The following is a 20,166-nucleotide window of genomic DNA, read 5'->3' as shown; positions in this document are numbered from 1 at the left end:
CACACACACACACACACACACACACACACACACACACACACACACACACACACACACACACACACACTCAACACACCCCTGATAACCATCAGCCTCAGGGCACACGCTATTGTTTCAGCACAATGCTAATTACTTCAGGTCTTGACCCCAGGTTCAGCCAAAGAGCAGCGGCAAGGGGGGATGTGTGTATGCAAATCGCATGTGTGTGTGTGTGTGTGTGTGTGTGTGTGTGTGAGTGTGTGTGTGTGTGTGTGTAAATAGAAGCCTCCGTGTTAGGGTTTGGGGGCCGGGGATGGGGTTGACTGAGTGAAAAGGTCATTGCTGCTGCCAATCAATTGTCACACAGGATTTGCCTAAAAATCACAATATAATCCTGGATGGAAAACCCAACAGCATGATGAGAACAGGCAGCCAGATCGCTGATGTGATCACTTTTTATCACTTTTGCCTGACGCAAGATGCCAGCTTGAAGATGAAGAACCAAAGACAGCAAAAGTGTTGAAGCAATAAATCATTTTTAGGCATGCAGCAATCACTTTTTCCTAGTGTGTTTGTGTGTGTGTGTGTGTGTGTGTGTGTGTGTGTGTGTGTGTGTGTGTGTGTGTGTGTGTCAGTTCCAAGTCTCTTTCTGCTTTACATATTTGGAAAGAGACTTGCACTTTTGTTCATGCTTGCATGTGATTGTTTTTGGATCATGTAAATCACGTTATTTCCATCAAATGTAATTGCTTCAACGGTTCACCATTGAAAACTTCCCCAAACATTGTGTCACTGAACTCCAAGCATGCAGGCTGGAATTCTCCATGGAGTCGTGACTGCGGTGGTTGAAAATTAGTTTTAATTGAAACTTAGAAGTTGAAGCTGATCACACCTGGCAGGTGCACAAACACTCTCAGAATTGTCGACATCGCTTTAAAGGAAGTACAAAACAAGAATCCAATGAGCTTTTCTCCTCCAGAAATATTTGCATCAAATGCGAACACTTTCTCGCCGAAGTCCACTTGAACGATACAGAAAAGCCAAAACAACACTCTTCACTGTTAGTTTCATGCTGTAAAAGAGAAGTCTACTCCCAGGGTGCCACTCGCAAACAAAACCCGTTCAGTATTTGCATTCATTGCAATGCAAAACAGATTTCAAATGGTTCAGCATCACTTAAGGTCCTACTTTCAATTACAATGTCATGAGCACTTAAAGCTGACAGGCCTTTAGAGGAGGAGAGTGGAACCTGTGGTGAAGTTCCAGATGGGACCATTAGCGACTTTAAATTAAAAAAAATAGGCTACAAAACACACACAACACACACACACACACACACACACACACACACACACACACACACAGACACACACACACACAAAAGAAATCAACTTTTTTTCAGATACTTTCTAAAAATACAGCCAATAAAAACACAAGTAGCCACATCAGCCAGTATAAATACAGGCTCTGGATACTGTTAGAATTAGCTGGAGAATGCTCCCTGATTTATTTTTTTTTCTGAGGGAAGACAGTGAGGAATGAATGGAATAAGGTGAAGGAAGGAGTGAAAGAGGAGAGAATACTGGAAAACAGGAGGAGAAAGCAGTAGATGGGAAGGGGGGGAAGGGGAGGACAGGAGCGTAGTTCTCCTATTTTCTCTTGGATCCCGCCCTCCTGGTCAGGGGTTGGCCAGAGAAATCCAACTCCGGCGCATGGATTGGTTGGCTCTCCTCTGGACGGGCAAAGCGCTCACTCCTCTCCCACACAATAAAGTTTAGAGCTGGGCGCTCTCACACAGTAGGCGCAAAATCAAACCGCAGCCGCTCGTCTGTGCGCTGCGCTTCTCCACATGGACTTATAAACGGGACGCAGCGCGACGGAGTGCGGGATTCACGCAACGGTAGTTTCCAAAGCTGCAGCTGTAATTGTTTCAACCGAAAAGGCTTTAACGCACGCATCTCGCAGCGATCCAGCGCTCTTTTTCTTTATATCTGGTGAAGGCGGACGGAGTTGGATGTAAAAAGCTTCCAAAACGCACACAGCGCGCCTCTTCTGTAAACACGCGTTGCGTTCCCGTCGGACTTCGCAACGCAACTCCGTGCGCGTCAAGGAGGAGTAAACTCCATCCCAAGCCAGGTCAGCCGCTCTAGAGTCGCGGTGACCATACCGGGGATGATGTCGCTCGTCGGAGCAGCTTTCCTCGTCCTGTTTTGGGCAGTCTGTCCCAGATGCGTCGTGCACGCTTTCGGCGACGAGGTGGAGGAATTGACATGTGACCCGATCCGGATCAGCATGTGCCAGGGTCTCGGTTACAACGTCACGAAGATGCCCAACCTGGTGGGCAACGTGTTGCAGTCGGACGCCGAGTTGCAACTGACCACGTTCACGCCTCTCATCCAGTACGGCTGCTCCAGTCAACTCAAGGTACGGTGCGCGACTGATGCGGGACGCACCGGCTGTGGTGTCAGCGCGTCAGTGCGCTATTTTAAAAGCGCCGTTACGCGTGCGCATTTTTGGAAGACTGATCTCGCACTCAGAATAGTTTGACCCCCATAGAGTTAAATTAAGCGGAAGGGCCCCTTCCTGCCTGATATCCCTGCTTTATATCTGTCTGTCACGCTGATTTCAATGAAAATGCCTCCTCTGTCTGATGACATTCTGCGTTCAGGCTCCGCACAGCAACAGCTGAGTCTCAAGTGATATATATATATATACATATATATATAGTACTGTCTGCTCATTAACAATGGTGCCTTCAGTGTCTTAAAACAAATGCTGCTTGTTTTCCTCATGAAAGAAAGAAAGAAAACAGACTGATCTTATTGGATCTCAAGATTTTATTCAAGTCATAATTAGACAGGCCGGTGGTGGAAAAGCAGAACAAACTTGTGTCACAGTGGATTTTTTATTTCATTTTATTTTTGGTGGGTGCAACTCTCCTTCTTCACATGTTTACAGGTGTTATTTTCATCCTGCATTAGCGTTCTGTGTTGGAGATATTTGTGTTTTGTGTGAGACGGAACAAAAAGCATCTCCAGTATAAAACCAAACTGTCCCCCTCCACCTGAAAATTGGCCAGTGAAAGGGTAGCTGATCCCCCACCCACCCAACACACACACACACACACACACACACACACTGATACACACTCAGAGGAGAAGGAAGAAAGGGGAAAGGGAAACTGTATCCTCTCTAATGGGAGGTTTCCTGACAAGTAACCAGAGCAGTTTTTAGCAGTGAAGTGACAGCAGAGCAGTTGGGGAAAATACCCAGAACGTGTTCCATTGTTTCCGGTTGGCAGAGTCCATGAGGTGCTGCTGGATGTCAGAAATGACACTGCATCTCATTTCATTCTACAGTCTTTACTAATTTGTTTTGCAAATGCTGTGCAAGAAGGTTCCTAAAATTATTTTATTCTTCCGTAATCCGTGTAATCTGCTTTTATTACCTCGGTGCAAAATGAACCTTGTGCAAACAGATAAGCTCTCGGGTTTACACACAGGACAACCGGGAGAGCTAGCTTTTTTGTTTTCGTCTAATCGAGCGAACAATTTCTCAGGACAAATCCGCTTCTTATTGGTCAGTTTGGGAACAAATGTTCTTTAAGAGGTGAGAAACTTGAACTGTCTCCAGATCAGTCAATGCTCCAAGATAAAAACCAGAATTGTAAAAAAAACACACAAAAAATGTGTTTAAAGAAAAAGTTTGTGAATCACGATCATGTTGATTTTAATTCCTTTCCCAAATTCTTACACAGTTATCATTTAACAGATGCACTGTTTTTCCATTTTATGGTAAATTCTCACAGATTGAGTCATTTCATGCTTGAGTGCATTTTTGTTGTTCAGCCTTGACTCACGCTGGTTCAAGGATGCTTTTCCAAACTGGGTTTCTCTATCTCTGCATCAAGGTTTTAAAGCACAAACATTCTCTTCTTTAGTTGGTCCATATTTGGTTCATTTTGAAATGAAAAACCCGAGCAGAAACCTCCACTCTGATGCATATTTAGGGTCCGAGATCCTTGGGTTAGTTGCAAGTTTGTTCCCTCCGGGCAGCCAAATAAAATGTTTTCTGCTTCTACATTTTCTCAAATAATGAGCACAATTTTACACCCCAGCTTCAAACAGGTTTCACCGCGAGGGTATGTAATGACTTCAAATTGGGACTACTTAATCCCAGAGCGCCTCTTTGCAGACATCACTCCCACGTCGGACGCTGAAACGATGACCGTTCACTATCTTGTGTGACCCTGATTTAGATATCCATTTCAAAATACCACTGCCATGGGACAAGGGGAGTGAGCCTGGGATTAGGGGGGGGATTATGGAGCATTACATGGCACATGCCGTCAGTGTCGTTAACTTCACATGGTGTTTTTAAAGGAGTAGAAATGTGTGTGTGTGTGTGCTCGTGCGTGTGTGTGTGAGATGAAGCAGACTGATGTCGACTGCGGTGTCTACGACAAGTCGTAGAGTTTCTTCTTAGAAGTGAGAATGGAAGGAGAGGTGATGTAATGTATTGAAAGGAAAGGCAGAGCGAGCAGCAGGATAGCGAGTGAGGTGTGCAAGTAGACGTGGGGGGAGCCGAGTGGAGCCTCCAACCACCTGTAATCCTGTTGTAATTTATAGAAAGATCGGCCCGCGGGGTTGTCACAGCACTGTTTCCACCCTTTAAACCAACGCCGTGCCACCGAGGTGATTCACCGCTTCACAGTTTGGGTTAACCCGAACGGATCACTTTGAGATGTCTCCACACTAGATGGATCCTACTGCAGCTTCAGCATCAGTTTAGTCTAGTTGGGCTGTTTCCACTCGCCTTCATGTGAATCTAATGTCAGTACATTAATTCCCGCACTATAAGGCGCACCTAAAAGCCTTTAATTTTCTCAATTTCTTATAATCCAATATGACTTATATATGAAAAAATCGACCATTCATTGAAGATGAGTTCTCAGATACGTTTTATAATCCAGTGCGCTTTACAATCCTGCAAATTTAATAATCCAGTGTGCCTTATAGTGTGGAAAAAACTGTAAATGAGTCTTTATATGTCATTTTTCCGCTTAGTGTTTTCTGTTTAATGCGTTTTAAGAAACAAAGAAAAGATTTTGTAAGTCAGAGCAAACTGTTCAGCTTGTATCTTCGTCTCTCTGCAGTTCTTCCTGTGTTCTGTCTACGTGCCGATGTGCACAGACAAGGTTCCCTTCCCCATCGGTCCATGTGGCAGCATGTGTCTGTCCGTTAAAAGAAAATGCCTCCCAGTCCTCCATGAGTTCGGCTTCATATGGCCCGAGGTGAGACGCATCACAGCACTGAAATTCCTGCATGCATCGACGGATCCGATTTTATTACAACCCCAGGATTAACTCCCATTTCCTGTTTCTAGGTGCTCAACTGCAGCCTCTTCCCTCCTCAAAACGACCATAACCACATGTGCATGGAGGGTCCGGGCGACGAAGAAGTTCCCTTCCAGCCTGGCCGCCACCCTCACCACCAGGAAGAGTGCCACGCTCTGGGATCGGCTCCCGATCAGTACACGTGGTTAAAGCAGACCGAGAGCTGCACCCTCCAGTGTGGCTACGACAACGGGCTCTACCGGCGGGGAGCCAAGGTCTTCACGGACGCGTGGATGGCGGTGTGGGCCGTGCTGTGCTTCCTGTCCACCACCCTGACGGTCCTGACTTTTCTGTTGGACTCACAGCGCTTCTCCTACCCTGAGAGGCCAATCATCTTCCTGTCCATGTGCTGCAATCTGTACAGTGTGGCCTACCTGGTAAGTAGAAGATTCAAGAGTGAGAGTTGAATAAAGGCAGAGAAAAGACTTTTAAATTATGTCAGGTTAAAGTCACGAGGTATGGGATTTTATTTTATAATTTCCAGATCCAAGAGGTGAAGTCTGCTCGGCTCTAGTGTGTGTGTGTGTGTGTGTGGGGGGGGGGGGGTTGTTTCCTTTCTTTGATTAATTTCTATTCCACTGTCACTTTCTGTCTTTCCTGCAGGTGCGGTTGACTCTGGGGAGGGAGCGTGTTTCCTGTGACCTGGATGCAGCAGCCGTACCAATTTTAGTCCAAGAAGGGTTAAAGAGCACAGGTTGTGCCATTGTCTTCCTGCTGCTCTATTTCTTTGGGATGGCTTCCTCACTCTGGTTAGTACAAACAAAAACACACGCACACAAAGAGGCACTGACTCACTTTTTTTTTCTTCATATCAGTCCTGAACCTCTTTGTCTCATTGTCATCCGATGGCGTGAATAGACGTTGAGGGAACAATCTGAACACGAGACTTGTATCCTGTTTTCTTCAAAGTAACTATCCTGTCTCGTAACCTCTGCACTACATGGATTAATTTCTACGCACAAAGGCCACCTTTGTGGAAAAAAAGACACCTTTAGAGCGAGTCTTGCACGACAGTGGTGGTGGGAACTTAGAGCTGCCTCATCTTTTTTTCTACCTTTTCTCTTCGCCCCTGATTTCCTGTTTATCTTCACTTTTCCCTTTTGCAAAAGCGGCACACCGAAAAATCGCAACAAGTCCAAAGTTATGATCACAGGAAGTCCTTGTGCTCTAGTCTGTCTCCATGCGCCTGAACGTTATCGTATTGCTATCTTTCAGGTGGGTGATCCTGACCCTCACCTGGTTCTTGGCCGCTGGACTCAAGTGGGGCCACGAGGCCATTGAAATGCACAGCTCCTACTTCCACATTGCGGCCTGGGCCATCCCAGCCGTCAAAACCATCGTCATCCTCATAATGAGACTAGTGGATGCCGATGACCTGACGGGTCTCTGCTATGTTGGTAACCAGCAGCAGGAGGCGCTAACGGGCTTTGTGGTGGCGCCGCTGGCCACGTACCTTCTTATAGGTAACTATTTTTAATGGCATCAGTGATTATATCTGATTCTTAGTAAAGTGCACAATCCTTAACATGCATATTCACTGGTTTTATTCATTTCTGTGCCACTGTGATGCTCTCTCTCTGTACATAATCGTTTTTCGTTCTGCGCTTCAGGAACTCTCTTCATCTGCGCCGGTCTGGTGGCTCTCTTCAAGATCCGTTCCAACCTCCAGAAGGATGGCGCCAAAACGGACAAGCTGGAGCGTTTAATCGTGAAGATCGGAGTGTTTTCTGTTCTCTACACCGTCCCGGCATCCACTGTCATCGGCTGCTACCTGTACCAGCTCTCTAATTGGGGGGAGTTCAAGGTCAGCTCCCGGGACTCTTACGTGGCTTCGGAAATGCTTCGGATCTTCATGTCGCTGCTGGTGGGCATCACGTCGGGCATGTGGATCTGGTCAGCGAAGACGCTCCACACCTGGCAGCGCTGCTCAGCCCGGCTGCTCAGGGACAGGGCGAGTCGAGGGGGTAAGAGGGCACCGGGCGACCCTTGGATTAAACCAGGGAAAGGCAACGAGACGGTTGTGTGAGGAGAAATGAAGGGAATAGACTTGAGACATATTTTGTCAACAAGAAGGAGGAGAGGACCAAGAGCAGGCATGAGAGGGAAATGAGTGAAACAGGAAGTAGCAGGATTCTCAGCGATGGATGTAAGGGTATCGCAAAAGTCTGTAAGGATGGCTTGCCTCACTCAAACTCACCCTGTACCTCTTAGGATGGAAAAAAGTGAAGGATTGGGGTCACTCCTAAGTAGCAGCAGTCGCCTCTTTACCTCTAAAAGATTTGCCTTGAGAGAGAGAGAGAATCAAAAATAAATGACGTGAAGAGGCAGGAAAGGCAGGACAGATGGCGCTGAGCTGCGTCGCACCGTGTCTACCTCTCTGTCCTCAGCAGAAGAGACTCAACCTGCTGGACTGTCTAACCTTTTTTTTCTGCATTTTCTCCTTTTGGGTTATCTTTGATTTTTACACTGGACGGCCCCTGGTGCAGAAATGATACAGATGTAGGCTGATGTTTCCCAAAAGCATCTGAAAACTTGTACAAAGTGCTTCAAATCAGATGAAAACTTTTTCACCTACGGATTTAAACAAGTAATTTGTTGGCTTTTTAAATACATTTATTTTGCTGTTTTTTTATTGTAAATTATTACATTTTAAATATATATATATGTGTATATATATAAAAGAGCAGGCAATTTTATTGCTCAGACTATTTTGGGAAGCCAGCTTTAAGCTGTAACAATGCACTATAATTATGTAGAATATGTGAAGCATGTATGCTCAACACAGGTGCATTACCAGGGACGACAGTGATGGGACTAATAGCAAATCACTTTACACTATCTTAATATGCAGGATACCTTTAAACAGGGAGTGTTTGATTAGTTGTCAACATGAATTTTGTAGAATTGGAAAACTTAATTGCTTACTTTTGCGGTGGCAAAGGGCAGAAACATGAGGCGAGATATTCACAGTATCGTATACATTTTAGCAAAGATTTTGATAGCTATGATGTCATATTGCAATGAATTTTGGGAACACTCCAGCTCTGTGCTTATTAATTGATCCATAAGTGTGGGAAGCAGCAAAGCATCTGGGGAAATGTAGGCCTGTGTTTTACCTCACTGGTTGTCTTGAGTTACAGCGATTTAACAGGAAATGGAATCAATTCCAAATATGGGACTCAAGGCACTTTAAGCAGTTAGCGGTCGTGAGACAATCAGGTGCCAAATGACACACGATAACAATGACATGTGGGCAGGTAGACGCACACAAAGTGAATATCAAAAGCAGCAGAAGCAACCACTGTAAAAGAAAAAAGACCATATTTCACTGCTTTTATCTCTCTGCATGTTATGCTCAGTTTCTCCGTAATCCGCTTCGGTTTGATGAAGCATCACAGAAGCACAATGAAACTGCCTGTCACTGCCTGCCTGTCTTTAACCTCATCTAATGCGCCATGGCTCATTTCCCAGACAATCAAGTCATCCATGGAAAAATTGATTGTACATTACGTTTTTCAGAATTTCATGGAAGATAAAGATGAGATTTCTATCCACGGTCGCTGGATAAAGGACGTCATAAAGGACGTCTCCAATTTTTTAAAATCTCTGTCAGTAATTGCTTATAGAATGCACTATAAGCTGTATTTAGATATTATCCCTGGTCCTTTGTGTTTTAGTGACGTGTTCACTGAATTCTGTAACCATTCTTGCGTGTTCGCCTGACAATCTTCTGAATGTCTCGAAATGGGCTTGTGTTACATGGAGACTCCTATTTGGGTTAAGTCAAGTAAATTTGGTTTGGGGCCATTTAAATGTATAAGAGCTGGAGTTATTTTGAGTCTTTTTCAGTCTGTCATTATAAAACCAGTTAGTGCCTCACACAGCCTGTCACAGGTAATTCCAGTTTAATCTTTAGAATGGGACAGAATGTATTTTTTTGCAACGTGGGCAGTCTTTTCCCCCCGAAATAGCCTGTAAGTACAGTACAGTACATGTAACAGCAGACTTATTGCATTCAGTGGTAATTTTGGGGGTTCTAGTGAATCCTACACCTCCAAAAAACTTGATTTCTCAAACCTTGACATACTTATTAAATTTACAATCTCAGACATTACATTGAGTTAAAGCAAATCAAATTAACCTCTGACCACCTCCCCGTTTCAGCTAATGTTGTTTCCTTTTGAACCGTCTTAAATATCTTGGCCGTCTGCTCCAGTATGACCACTCGACTGACCTCCAGGAGACTTTCCTAAACAATCACTAAATAGTTGTGCCTTGAAACGCGGCGAGCTGGGAACCACTTGTCGCACAAATTTTTTATAAATGCCTTGGAGAAGTCCAGATATGAATCGATGTTGGAGTCAGTTCACAAACACTGATTGTAGCCTGTAAGGTCTAGACTGTTCCTTTTGTAGAAAACTTGATGATGTCATGGGTGTATTATCAAAATGCTAATTTATCCTTGTAAAAATGTGACAATTTTTTTTTTTAAAGCTGTTATTTAAAATACTTTTGTATGAGAAGATGATGAATAAATGCTTTTTGGTTTCCAAAGAGTTGAAACAAACAGTGACTCATTCATTTATATACGTGTGTGTGTTTCCAAAATGCCTTTTTTTATGTGACTGCTGTTCCTCTTGCTATTGATTAAGCTACTGGTGATGGATGAGCTTTTCATCTGGACAAAGCAGACGATAGTGATGACCAAATCCCCGAGCCAACAACTTGAAATGCGTTGTTTCGTCCGACTCGGACAACTTTACAGTTGTGTGTTCGTTTTCAGCGACGCTGCCACTTGATGTTTGAAGACAAAAGTGTTGAACCTTTTTGAGGCCCCTTGAACAGATAAGAGCTGTTAATGCTCTCATCCACACACCTCCGACTGATCCGATCTCTTCAGTGGTTACTTTGGATGCTGGGCTACTACACGTCTTATGAATCTGAAATGGAAACATGGTAATTATCCTGCATAAATATTACCATACAATCAATCACATCTCATTAGCTGTGAACTCACAAATACCCTTGCACACACACACACACACACACACACACACACACACACCCACAGACATACTTGGAGTACAGAAACAATCGCAGAGAAACGCTCACCTCTCACTTAAAAATTGCTGTAATTTGGTTTTTTCCAATTACATGTAATGCATGCTAGGCTGTAATTTACCAGCACATGAGTAAAATTACTTCTGGAGAAACTGATTAATTCTATGTGTGTGTGTGTGTGTGTGTGTGTAGGTGTGTGTGTGTGTGATGGCAAAAGAAAAAGAGAGGGTCCAAATATCTTAAGTCTGCAGCTCAGATTGCCTTCCTGTAATTTACTGTGAGTGAATTGAGTGTTTGTTTAAGAATTCACTCAAATGTCTGAGGTAAAGGGAAAGTGACAGCATCTACTGCTCTATTGTTTCCAGATGTGGCTACGTTCACACACACAACACACACACAATTACATACCCACACACTCCTCGTGTGTAGCATTACCATGTTCATGTCCCGAACACGGACAGATAGGGAAAGATTTAAATAAGTTAAATTCTCTTCAATTCTTACCCTAAATGGTCGTGTCTGTGTAGCAGTGTGTGTGCGTCAAAACGCACTTCTTTTAGCTGTTTTTTTTTTTCCTCCAGTCTGTTGTAAACTTTTAAGTTTGCCAAAGGTCATTCGATCTCCAGGCTTCTCCTTCAAGGCAAGCGTTCCTACATTTCTCTGGTGGTTTTGGAAATTCAGTAAGTTGTGACAAAGAAATCTTTGACTGTTAACAGCTCGCCTTAAATGACTTGATATGAAACTTCACATCTAACTTAGAAATAGAGCTTTTCCAGTGTGACGTACGAATATCCACACATGCTTGCCCACAACTAGAACGTGGTGTAAAATTTAAAAGTAATTTTTAAAACGTAAAAATGGTTGTCATAATAGTTTATAGTCTCCTGTTTTATTTTGAAGGATTTATTTCTGGATATGTCTCTTCCTGTTTTCCCTCCCATCAGTCTCACCTGTGCTGGTGTCCTCTTCACGAACCTTCTGTCTTTCAAATGTCTTACTGTTTATCTCACCTGTCTTTCTCTTCAGGGGTTCCTGCACATTTTCTCTCTTTGTTGTTTTGTTGTTTGTCTTCTCTTCCTCCCACTGATCTCACCTGTATCATGTTTTCCTGCCCTTTCCTAACAGTCAGCTTTGGAATGTTCATTTCACAGGGTCCAGTTTTTTTCCTTGTGTCCCCCCCATAAGTTTTCCCCCTCGAATGTTTTTCTGTAGTATTTGCTCTTGACTGTCTGTTTCTTGGATTCTGCCTTTGCCGGCTGACTTGGATTGTTTGCTTGGATTCAGACTTCAGTTTTCTTTTTGGATGCTACTTTCGCCTCCTGTCTTGGATTATTGACCACCAGTTTACTGGACCTACTTTTCCTGTTTTTTTGGACTCTTGTTTGTGGATATCGTCTGCCTGTTGACTGCTCTTCAATCTTTCCTGTAAGTTGAATTATTATTCATTCCCTGTAGTGAACTCTGTCTTCCTTACATCCTCTGTGCTGCTCTGTTGCGTAAAACCATGCCTGGGAATGTACTTCCCAGGTTATGTCTACCCACTGGTGTACATATGGATGTGCATGAATCAATGTGAGAGAATAAAAAGTGAGTATGAGTGAACAAGAAACACTTCAAATGACAAAGATAGAGGAGAAAGTAAGCAAAGGATTGGGTGAGAGGATGATAGAAATTTGTCATCCTCCAGCAGCAGAACGCTGCAGCTGTTTCTCTGAGCAATGTTGAAATTATTTTCCTATTCTGCTCAGCGTCTATACTCGTATGAATAGTTTTGAGTAATGGCCACCATAGGGATTCTGAATGACGTAGCTGCTTTGGCCCAAAAGTCAATTTACTCCAAGAAGGATTTGTAATTCCCAGTTCTGAATTACAAGCTGACAAGTTGAGACTGAAATCCTAAAGCTCGGCCAAGAAAGATGGACGAATCATCCTCTACGAGGTTAAAACAAAAAAGCTCTTAATACTTGGCAGGAGGTGCAAAAGATATGTAGAGGTGTATGTCAAAAGCTGTCAATGATAACATGTTTACCCTAAAGCACATACAGTATATTAACGCTGGATTTACAGTATGAATTAAAAGTCCATCGGTTTTTAATCTTAATGTGTGTACAAGAGAGATAATTGTGTGTTTCCTTATTGTTATTGCTGTGCCTCAGTAACAACACGCATCCTTCAAAAATCCACTTTAATTACTTAACATTTAGTCCATGGAGGTTAACAATGAACTGAACTTTGCACTCAATGATGTTTAGTCACTTCCCTTTGTTACCACTTAGGTGTCAGTGTGTGACTTCTGTGGGTCGAAAATGGATGAACGTTGACTTGGACAAGAGTTAATGAATCAAAAACTAATGCCTAAAGCATTTACGGGCATTAATCAATATATATGTATCACATGTTATTAAAATAAAATTAAAATACACACCTACTGATTAGGTATAAAGGAAATTCAATTATTAGTTTGGGATATTCAATGTCCTTTTGTTGTGTCAACTGAGCACATGTTCAGAGATAAGATTACGTTAAGGATAGTTACAGAATAGGAATGTAGTGTATTTATTCGATTACTTGACACCTTGAGCTCCTACTTTCCAGTTCAGACAGACATCGTTTCTTTTTTATCCCACCACTGGAGGATGGGTCCCGAGTTTCAGGTGGCACTGTGTCATATACTAGTAGTCATGATACAGCGCAAGAACACTGCCAAGAACACGACCATTTGTAAACTGGTCAACTCAGTATGTTTTCTTTTCTTTTTCACTTGTATAGTTTTGAAAGAAAAGGAAAATGTAGTACTGGCAAATAAATACATAAAACATGTCTAATAGAAAAAAGATTCTATTAGAGTGAGTAAGTGAGTTTTTTAGGGATTATGTAATCAGACAGAAGTTGTAGAAAAAGATGGAAGAGTCTAACAAGAGAAACATCAATGTTTCCATTGTTTTCCATAATCAGAAAGCCAAAAGACTGGAAATGAGTCATAGAAAGTTTTAAGAGCCTGTCAGGTTCGGTTTCCTATGAGGGTCATCCTGTGCGTGAGTGAGTGCACAAGTAAGAATTATAAAACCCGTTTCTTCACGTCACATTTCCTCCATTGTGGTGTCAACACAAACAATTAATTACATTGGAATTGGGAATTACTGTGAAGAACTCCTCCATAACTTCCAAACAACACCTTGTATGTGTTGTGAGCTGGACAGTGTCAGTGATAGCTGTGCTCTCTAGACTGAGTATTGCATCAAAATGTTAGGCTTTCTCACACAATTGCTCATAAATATTACTTGACCAGTCAGAAATATGCGCCGTCGGGCCATTTACGTGGGGCGGCAGCAGCAGGAGGTTTGGAGTGTGAACTACCAGTGGAGAAGTGCCAGTTCATTTCCTGAGCACTACTAAGGTACCCTTGAGCAAGACACTGTTCCCTTACAAGTTGCTCATTGGGGTGCACCAAGGAGGAGCTGCCCACCGCTCTACCTCTCACCGTATATCTGCATGCTTAAATGCCCTTTGTGTGTTTCTTTCAGGGCCTGCACACACACGCACGCACACACACATGCACGCACACACACACACAAACATATATATAGTATACTGTATATATTAACGTGTAAAATATAGACTGCAAGGGGAAAAATAATTTCCCAAAGAGTATTATTAAAGTACTCTCCTTCTTCTCCGAACGACGATGACTGATCGAGTTATGGAATAGAGGATGACAAATCAAAGGAAAACAGAGTAAAATAAAGTAAAATAAAACTGGTTGAACTGATGTACAGTTATCCACTATGGCCTAACAAAGATGAAGTTTTAAAAATAAACAATTGGATTTGTGGACAGGTTTTATTATATCCAAGATAAATTAATGTGGTCAAATATTACAACTAAAACTCGAAAAGTTGATTCAAATGAATTATTTTGTAAATTCTATTAATAGTAAGTATTCAGGAACCATTTCAGCCATCCCATTAAACCTTTTCATTAACCAAGTTTACATGTAAATATTCTAATATATCCTGGTTTGGTTTTAATGGGTCCAAGATAAAGACAGAGACTTGTTCCATTGAAGTTCATATTTGTAAAAACTGCTTGTGGCATCAGATGAGCAGGTATGAGCATTTAAACAAGTTCAAGAGCAGAATATCTGCTTTCTATCATCCTTGCTAGAAATGTAAGAATTGCTCTCTAATCCTCCAAAACATTTTTGCATACAAGACCTTTTTACTGCAGCACAAAAGTGTTAAACCATGTCATTAAATTCAATAAGATATACAGTTTGATTGTGGTGTAAATCCAGCGCACAAGGCATCTTCAGTGTATCAAACTGGTCAGGGTTAGGGTTAGGGTCAATAGACCCGATACAACAACTCTCAGAGGAACTGTTGGCTCAACAGAAAGTTACTCCATCAAACCAGTCTTTCTGGACAGACATGCTGTTGATGAGATGTTTTCTCATCATTAATCTTGTGATAACTGCTTCCAGATGACTGGACAACTACAGCTAATGTGATCAGGGAGACAGGTAGGAGAGTACTTGGTGTGTCATTTGGAAGGAAAGTAGATAAGGAGACTTGGTGGTGGAATGAGGAGGTACAGGAGTGTATACAGAGAAAGAGGTTAGCTCAGAGGAAGTGGGACAGTGAGAGGACTGAGGAGAGTAGACAGGAGTACAGGGAGATAAGGCGTAAGCGTAAGGTGAAGGTAGAGGTAGCAAAGGCCAAACAAGGGGCTTATGATGACTTGTATGCTAGGTTGGACAGTAAGGAGGGAGAGACTGATCTATACCGGTTGGCAAGACAGAGAGACAGAGATGGGAAGGACGTGCCGCAGGTTAGGGTGATTAAGGATCGGGACGATGACCGGCTGATGTGGTCATGATATTTGTGGAGATGGTGGTGTTGGTGTTGGTGTTGGTGGTGTTGGTAATGTTGGTAGTGTTGGTGTTGGTGGTGTTGTTGGTGTTGGTGTTGAGGATGTCGATGTCAGGGTTCGGTCAGTAAGGTTCAGAGGACCTATGGTCAGCAAGTTTGTGAAGTTACCAAAAGCTGTACATTGACATGAGGGGCAGATAGAACAGTGAGAGGTGAGATTAAATTAAAGAGATTACATGAGGAAATGCAATCAATCAATATTAATCCTAGAGTGAGATCATGTTGTGAACTGAGTGGTTCACTGAGTGTTGATGTGCACCTGTATGTCTGCTCACTTCCAGGAAACAGTCCAGTCCCGAGGCTGATGCTGAATGTGGTGTCGGCTGCCCTGGTTCGGGTGGCGTTAGCATTTGGGTTGTTGAACTCACACTGCAGCAAACTTCCATTCAGCCTGATTCGAATTTGTGTGACACGGTAATCAAAAAATTTGATACAATATATGACATTGAATTTAAAGTTATTAGTAGTAGTAGTAGTGGTTGTAATAGTAATGGCTCTTCAAGGGACAACAGTAAAACATTATAAAAAAAAGGAAGGGCTAAAAGCTGTGACCGCTCTGTCTTTGGACTTTTTTTGCTTGTTTAATCCATGTGCAACTACAATATTTAGTCATTTGTTTGCTTCTAGTGGGATGTTGAAATTAAAGGACAATATGAAGGAATTAAGAATAAGGTTGTCAAAAGATCCATCTACATGAAAACAAGACTACTGTCAATCTTTTAACATTCCATAAGAAGTTTTATGTTGGGTTTTTTATTAGCTCATCTGTTTCTTGGGGGATTTCAGATTTTAAAATAAAAATGCTAAACATTGGTACGTGATCGACTTTTGTATTCCATAGAATTTGAGCAATCACCCTCTCCGCACTAATGGTCAGGTTTGTCTTGGTGTTCTGCGCTAGGGTCAAGAAACCAAAAAATCTACAGATCTCAAAACAGGCAAAAAGCTCGATGATATCCTGGAGAGAGAATCAGAGTTGAAGACGCTTTGCTCTTACATGACAGCAATTATATGTCATTGTCTAATCCTAATCCTATTTCACAACAGCTGAGTAACTTTCTAGTCATCAGGGTGATTACCTGTGAATACTTTTACATTCATTACGCTGTTGTTGTTCATGTCAACCTCTTAGATCAAAAGGTGAAGCGATTAACCCACACAGGATTCCAACATATCTACTGAGGATTAACCGTAGTTTGAGAATTTGGAATATTTTTGCAAGCAGCAAAGAAACAATGACTCAGCTTCTAAAGGTTCCCTCTGTCAGTTATAGCAACTGCTAGCATGACAGTTAGCATCAATGGCATTTCTGAGCAAATTTAGAAATTTTTTTACTACTTCTACTATTACTGCTACTTGTAGAATTTTAACAGCACTGAGGTACTTTCAATAAATGTCATGCGGCCAAACTGAATGTTTTTGTGGCAAAATAATGTAAATAAGAAAAAGGCTGTTTCCTTCAGAGGTGAGGTGAAACATAGTTGTATTAGTGCAAGATTCAATATTTGCCAAATATCTGTCAAAATAGAGAAATAAATAGAGGAACCTTCTGTTGGTTACATCATTTAGGGAACCAGTCCTTCCTTAGGGACAATAGAATGTTTGTGAATCTTGTGTAACAAGTGACAACAACAACAAAAAAGAATTCTCTCTCTGTGTATATATGTATGTCCAGTATATACAGTATGTGTGTGTGTGTATATATAATATAATATAATAATATATATAATAATATATATATACACACACACACGCACAGTGGTACCTCTACTTACAAAATTTTCTATTTACGAAGTTTCCCAGCAGGAAAATATTGCCTCTAGTGACAAAAGCAATTTCGACTTACGTGAAGTAAAAATACAGTATCGGCTGATTCTCGCAGCTCCAACAGGTTCCTGAACGCAACATTCTTATAGCTGCTCTGCCAGCTATGAGAATGCTACTTTTCTCACACTGGATTTAAATTCAGTTGTCTAGTCCACCTTATGACAGTATTACTTGATTAAGTTATAACTAATTTGCTTTTAATGAAATGTCCATGAAGATTCTCAGTTTTCCAGATTTAGAACCTGAAATACGTATCCAAACATGTTAAAAGGTATTTTTGAATAAATGCAGTTTTTAAACAATAAGATTTCAAATGTAGTTTTATCTATTATCATTTTCAAAGCAATCATTAAGCAAATATTGTAGTTTACTGTCAGAAATATGAAGGTCAAGGTAATTGTTCACTGAGAGGATAAAAGTGAAAGAAAACCAACCTCTAACCTATTGTTCGATGTTAAAATAAAAGTTCCATGGACAGCTGGGGCCAAGTAGATCAGTGGTCCCCAACCTTTTTAGCGCCACCGACCGGTTTCATCTAAGACAATATTTCACGGACCGGCCTTCATTTGCTCTATAATCGTTAATGACGCCAGGACAGCTGTAGTCTAATAATAAATCATCAGTGGTTTTATGTGAGATGCAGACATCAACAGACAATAAACAAACAAACAAATGCCGCTTCGCAAGGACAGGAGTTTGGAAATGGAAACAGGGTTTGCGATACTTTTTGGGCGATCTCAGGATAATCTGCCTTGATTTTAATCCAGTACACTGGACCGGTGGTGGGCGCTTAATTTAGGGGTAACCTGTCACGTGACCGAGACCGGTCAAGCGTGACAGACGTCACTTTTCAAAATAAAACATCTTTCCGACTCCGAAATAAATAAGACGGAAGTAATGTAAATCATTTTTTAATTCTGTGAACCCGATACCAAATGACCGGTAGCGGTCCGCGGCCCGGGGGTTTGGAACCACTGACGTAGCTCATCAGTGCTGTCACCAGCAGTAGCAATGTGTGTTCCATTCCTAACAGCAACAGGAAATAGATCAAAACAGTTCCTATTAGAAATACACCAGTGATTTTTGTCTTTCAAACTAAAATATTGGAATTAAGGCATTCAAAGTTGAGTTTTTAATTATGAAGACAACCTTCTAGCTATAGACAGTGTCAGTGATGTCTGTGTGCTCATTGTGTGTGAGTATGCATCAAAATGGTTGGTTTTCTCACACGATTTGATCATGAAAATTACTTGACAGGTCAGAAATACAGTGGTACCTCTACTTATAAACATCTCTTCATACAAAATTTTCAAGTAACAAAATGCCTCAACAGGAAAATATTGCCTCTTTTTACGAAAGAAATTTCAGGATCCGACAGATAGAAATACAGTATGGGCTGCTACTCGCAGCTCCCAGAATTTACTGAACGCAACATACTTATAGCTGCTCTGCCATTGGCTACCTAATACCTAGCATCTTCCTGGCACCCCATTGGCTAAAAGGGATCTCTACCGTATGTGTCTGTGTGTGTAGATAGATAGAAATGTGTCTATGTAGCATCCTTGTCATTCGGCCTTCGACCCATGAGTCATTCTGATAGTTTTATGTAAATGTATTAACTTTTACAGTATTCACTATGGACCCCAAGAAATTGATGTAGAAAAGAGGAAAAGAAAAGAAGAAGAAAATAATTTTTTTGTCCATACAAACAAAAGATAATAGAAAAGCATGAAAAAGAGATGTGTTTGGTTGATCTCTCCAAAGAATATGGCCGTAATGTATGTGCAATCACCACTTTATTAAAACAAAAGGAAGCCATAAAATCTATAACTCCTACCAAAGGCCTCGCTAAAATTTCAAAGAGGAGGTTGGCAGTGAACAATGAAATGGAGAGGTTGTTACTTGTGTGGATAAAGGAGAAAGAGATGGCTGGTGACACAGTGACCGAGGTCATAATTTTCAAAAAGGCAACTGTCCTTTTTAATGACCTCGTGAAGGTGGATTCAGGCAAGGAAAAGTCGGCAAACGAACACCGGGAGTTTAAGGCATCGCTTGGGTGGTTTGAGAAGTTCAAAAGGAGGACTTGAATACACTCTGTTGTTCGGCACGGTGAGGCAAGTAGTGCCGACCACAAAGCGGCCAACGAATTTGAGCAAAAATTCAAACAATTAGTGATTGATAAAGGCTACGTTGCACAGCAAATTTTTAATTACGACGAAACAGGCCTGTTTTGGAAAAAGATGCCTCGCCATACCTTCATCACAGTAGAAGAGAGGAATGCCAGGCCACAAGCCCATGAAGGACCATCTTACGCTTGCCCTTTGTGCCAATGCCAGTGGGGATTATAAAATCAAGCCCCTGCTGGCATACCACTCCAAAAATCCCCGAGCATTCACGGTTCACAAAATATTAAAAGAAAGACTTCAAGTGCTATGGAGGGCCAATGCCAATGCCTGGGTCACCTGTCAATTTTTTGTTGAGTGGGTCATTTACCTTTTAACAGCAGTTAAAGGGTAAAATGACCATCATTTTTATTCTTTACTTTAATCTTTTTTTTTTTTTTAACATTATGCACAACTCTCATTTATTGGGCAATAATCTAATTGTAACATGTATTTGTCCCAAAGTACACACACTTCTTCTTATCATGAATTTAATCTTAATGAGGACTGATCCAGTTACGGAACAGAGGAAAATGGAGAAGTTGCAGCAGGTTACAGTTGAACAAAATTATGCTTATGTCAGAGCTCACCCAGTGAGTGAAGAAAAACTTGACAAGTTGATTCAAATGAATTATTTTGTCGATTTTATTGATAGTAAGTATTAATGAACCATTTCAACCACCCCATAAAATATTTTCACTCACTAAGTTTACCGTAAATGTTCTAATAGATTTATGCTGGCTTGGGTTTAATGAGTCCAGGATAAAGATAGAGACTTGTTCCATTGAAGTTCATATTTGCAAAAACTGCTCGT

At 41.7% G+C, this 20,166-nt stretch overlaps 1 protein-coding gene across 1 annotated transcript; it reads left to right on the top strand.

The window, feature by feature from the left end:
- Positions 1–1,486: 1,486 nt before the first annotated feature.
- On the top strand, positions 1,487–9,941 carry fzd4 (frizzled class receptor 4). Its single transcript, XM_068317993.1, has 6 exons — positions 1,487–2,403; positions 5,135–5,272; positions 5,365–5,751; positions 5,978–6,123; positions 6,590–6,837; positions 6,985–9,941. Exons 1-6 carry the CDS (start codon positions 2,152–2,154, stop codon positions 7,398–7,400), a joined length of 1,587 nt encoding a protein of 528 aa, XP_068174094.1. The 5' UTR covers positions 1,487–2,151; the 3' UTR covers positions 7,401–9,941.
- Positions 9,942–20,166: the final 10,225 nt, after the last annotated feature.

Source organism: Antennarius striatus, chromosome 6 (genome assembly GCF_040054535.1).
Source record: "Antennarius striatus isolate MH-2024 chromosome 6, ASM4005453v1, whole genome shotgun sequence".
NCBI classification, from domain to species: Eukaryota; Metazoa; Chordata; class Actinopteri; order Lophiiformes; family Antennariidae; genus Antennarius; species Antennarius striatus.
Note: the sequence above shows the minus strand (reverse complement) of the source record. Positions and strands in the feature narration are given on the sequence as shown.

Coding starts and splice junctions, on each gene's coding strand:
- fzd4 (XM_068317993.1), top strand. CDS start 2,152: ATGATGTCGCTCGTCGGAGCAGCTTTCCTCGTCCTGTTTTGGGCAGTC. Junction 2,404..5,134: donor GCTGCTCCAGTCAACTCAAG/GTACGGTGCGCG, acceptor GTCTCTCTGCAG/TTCTTCCTGTGTTCTGTCTA. Junction 5,752..5,977: donor TGTACAGTGTGGCCTACCTG/GTAAGTAGAAGA, acceptor TCTTTCCTGCAG/GTGCGGTTGACTCTGGGGAG.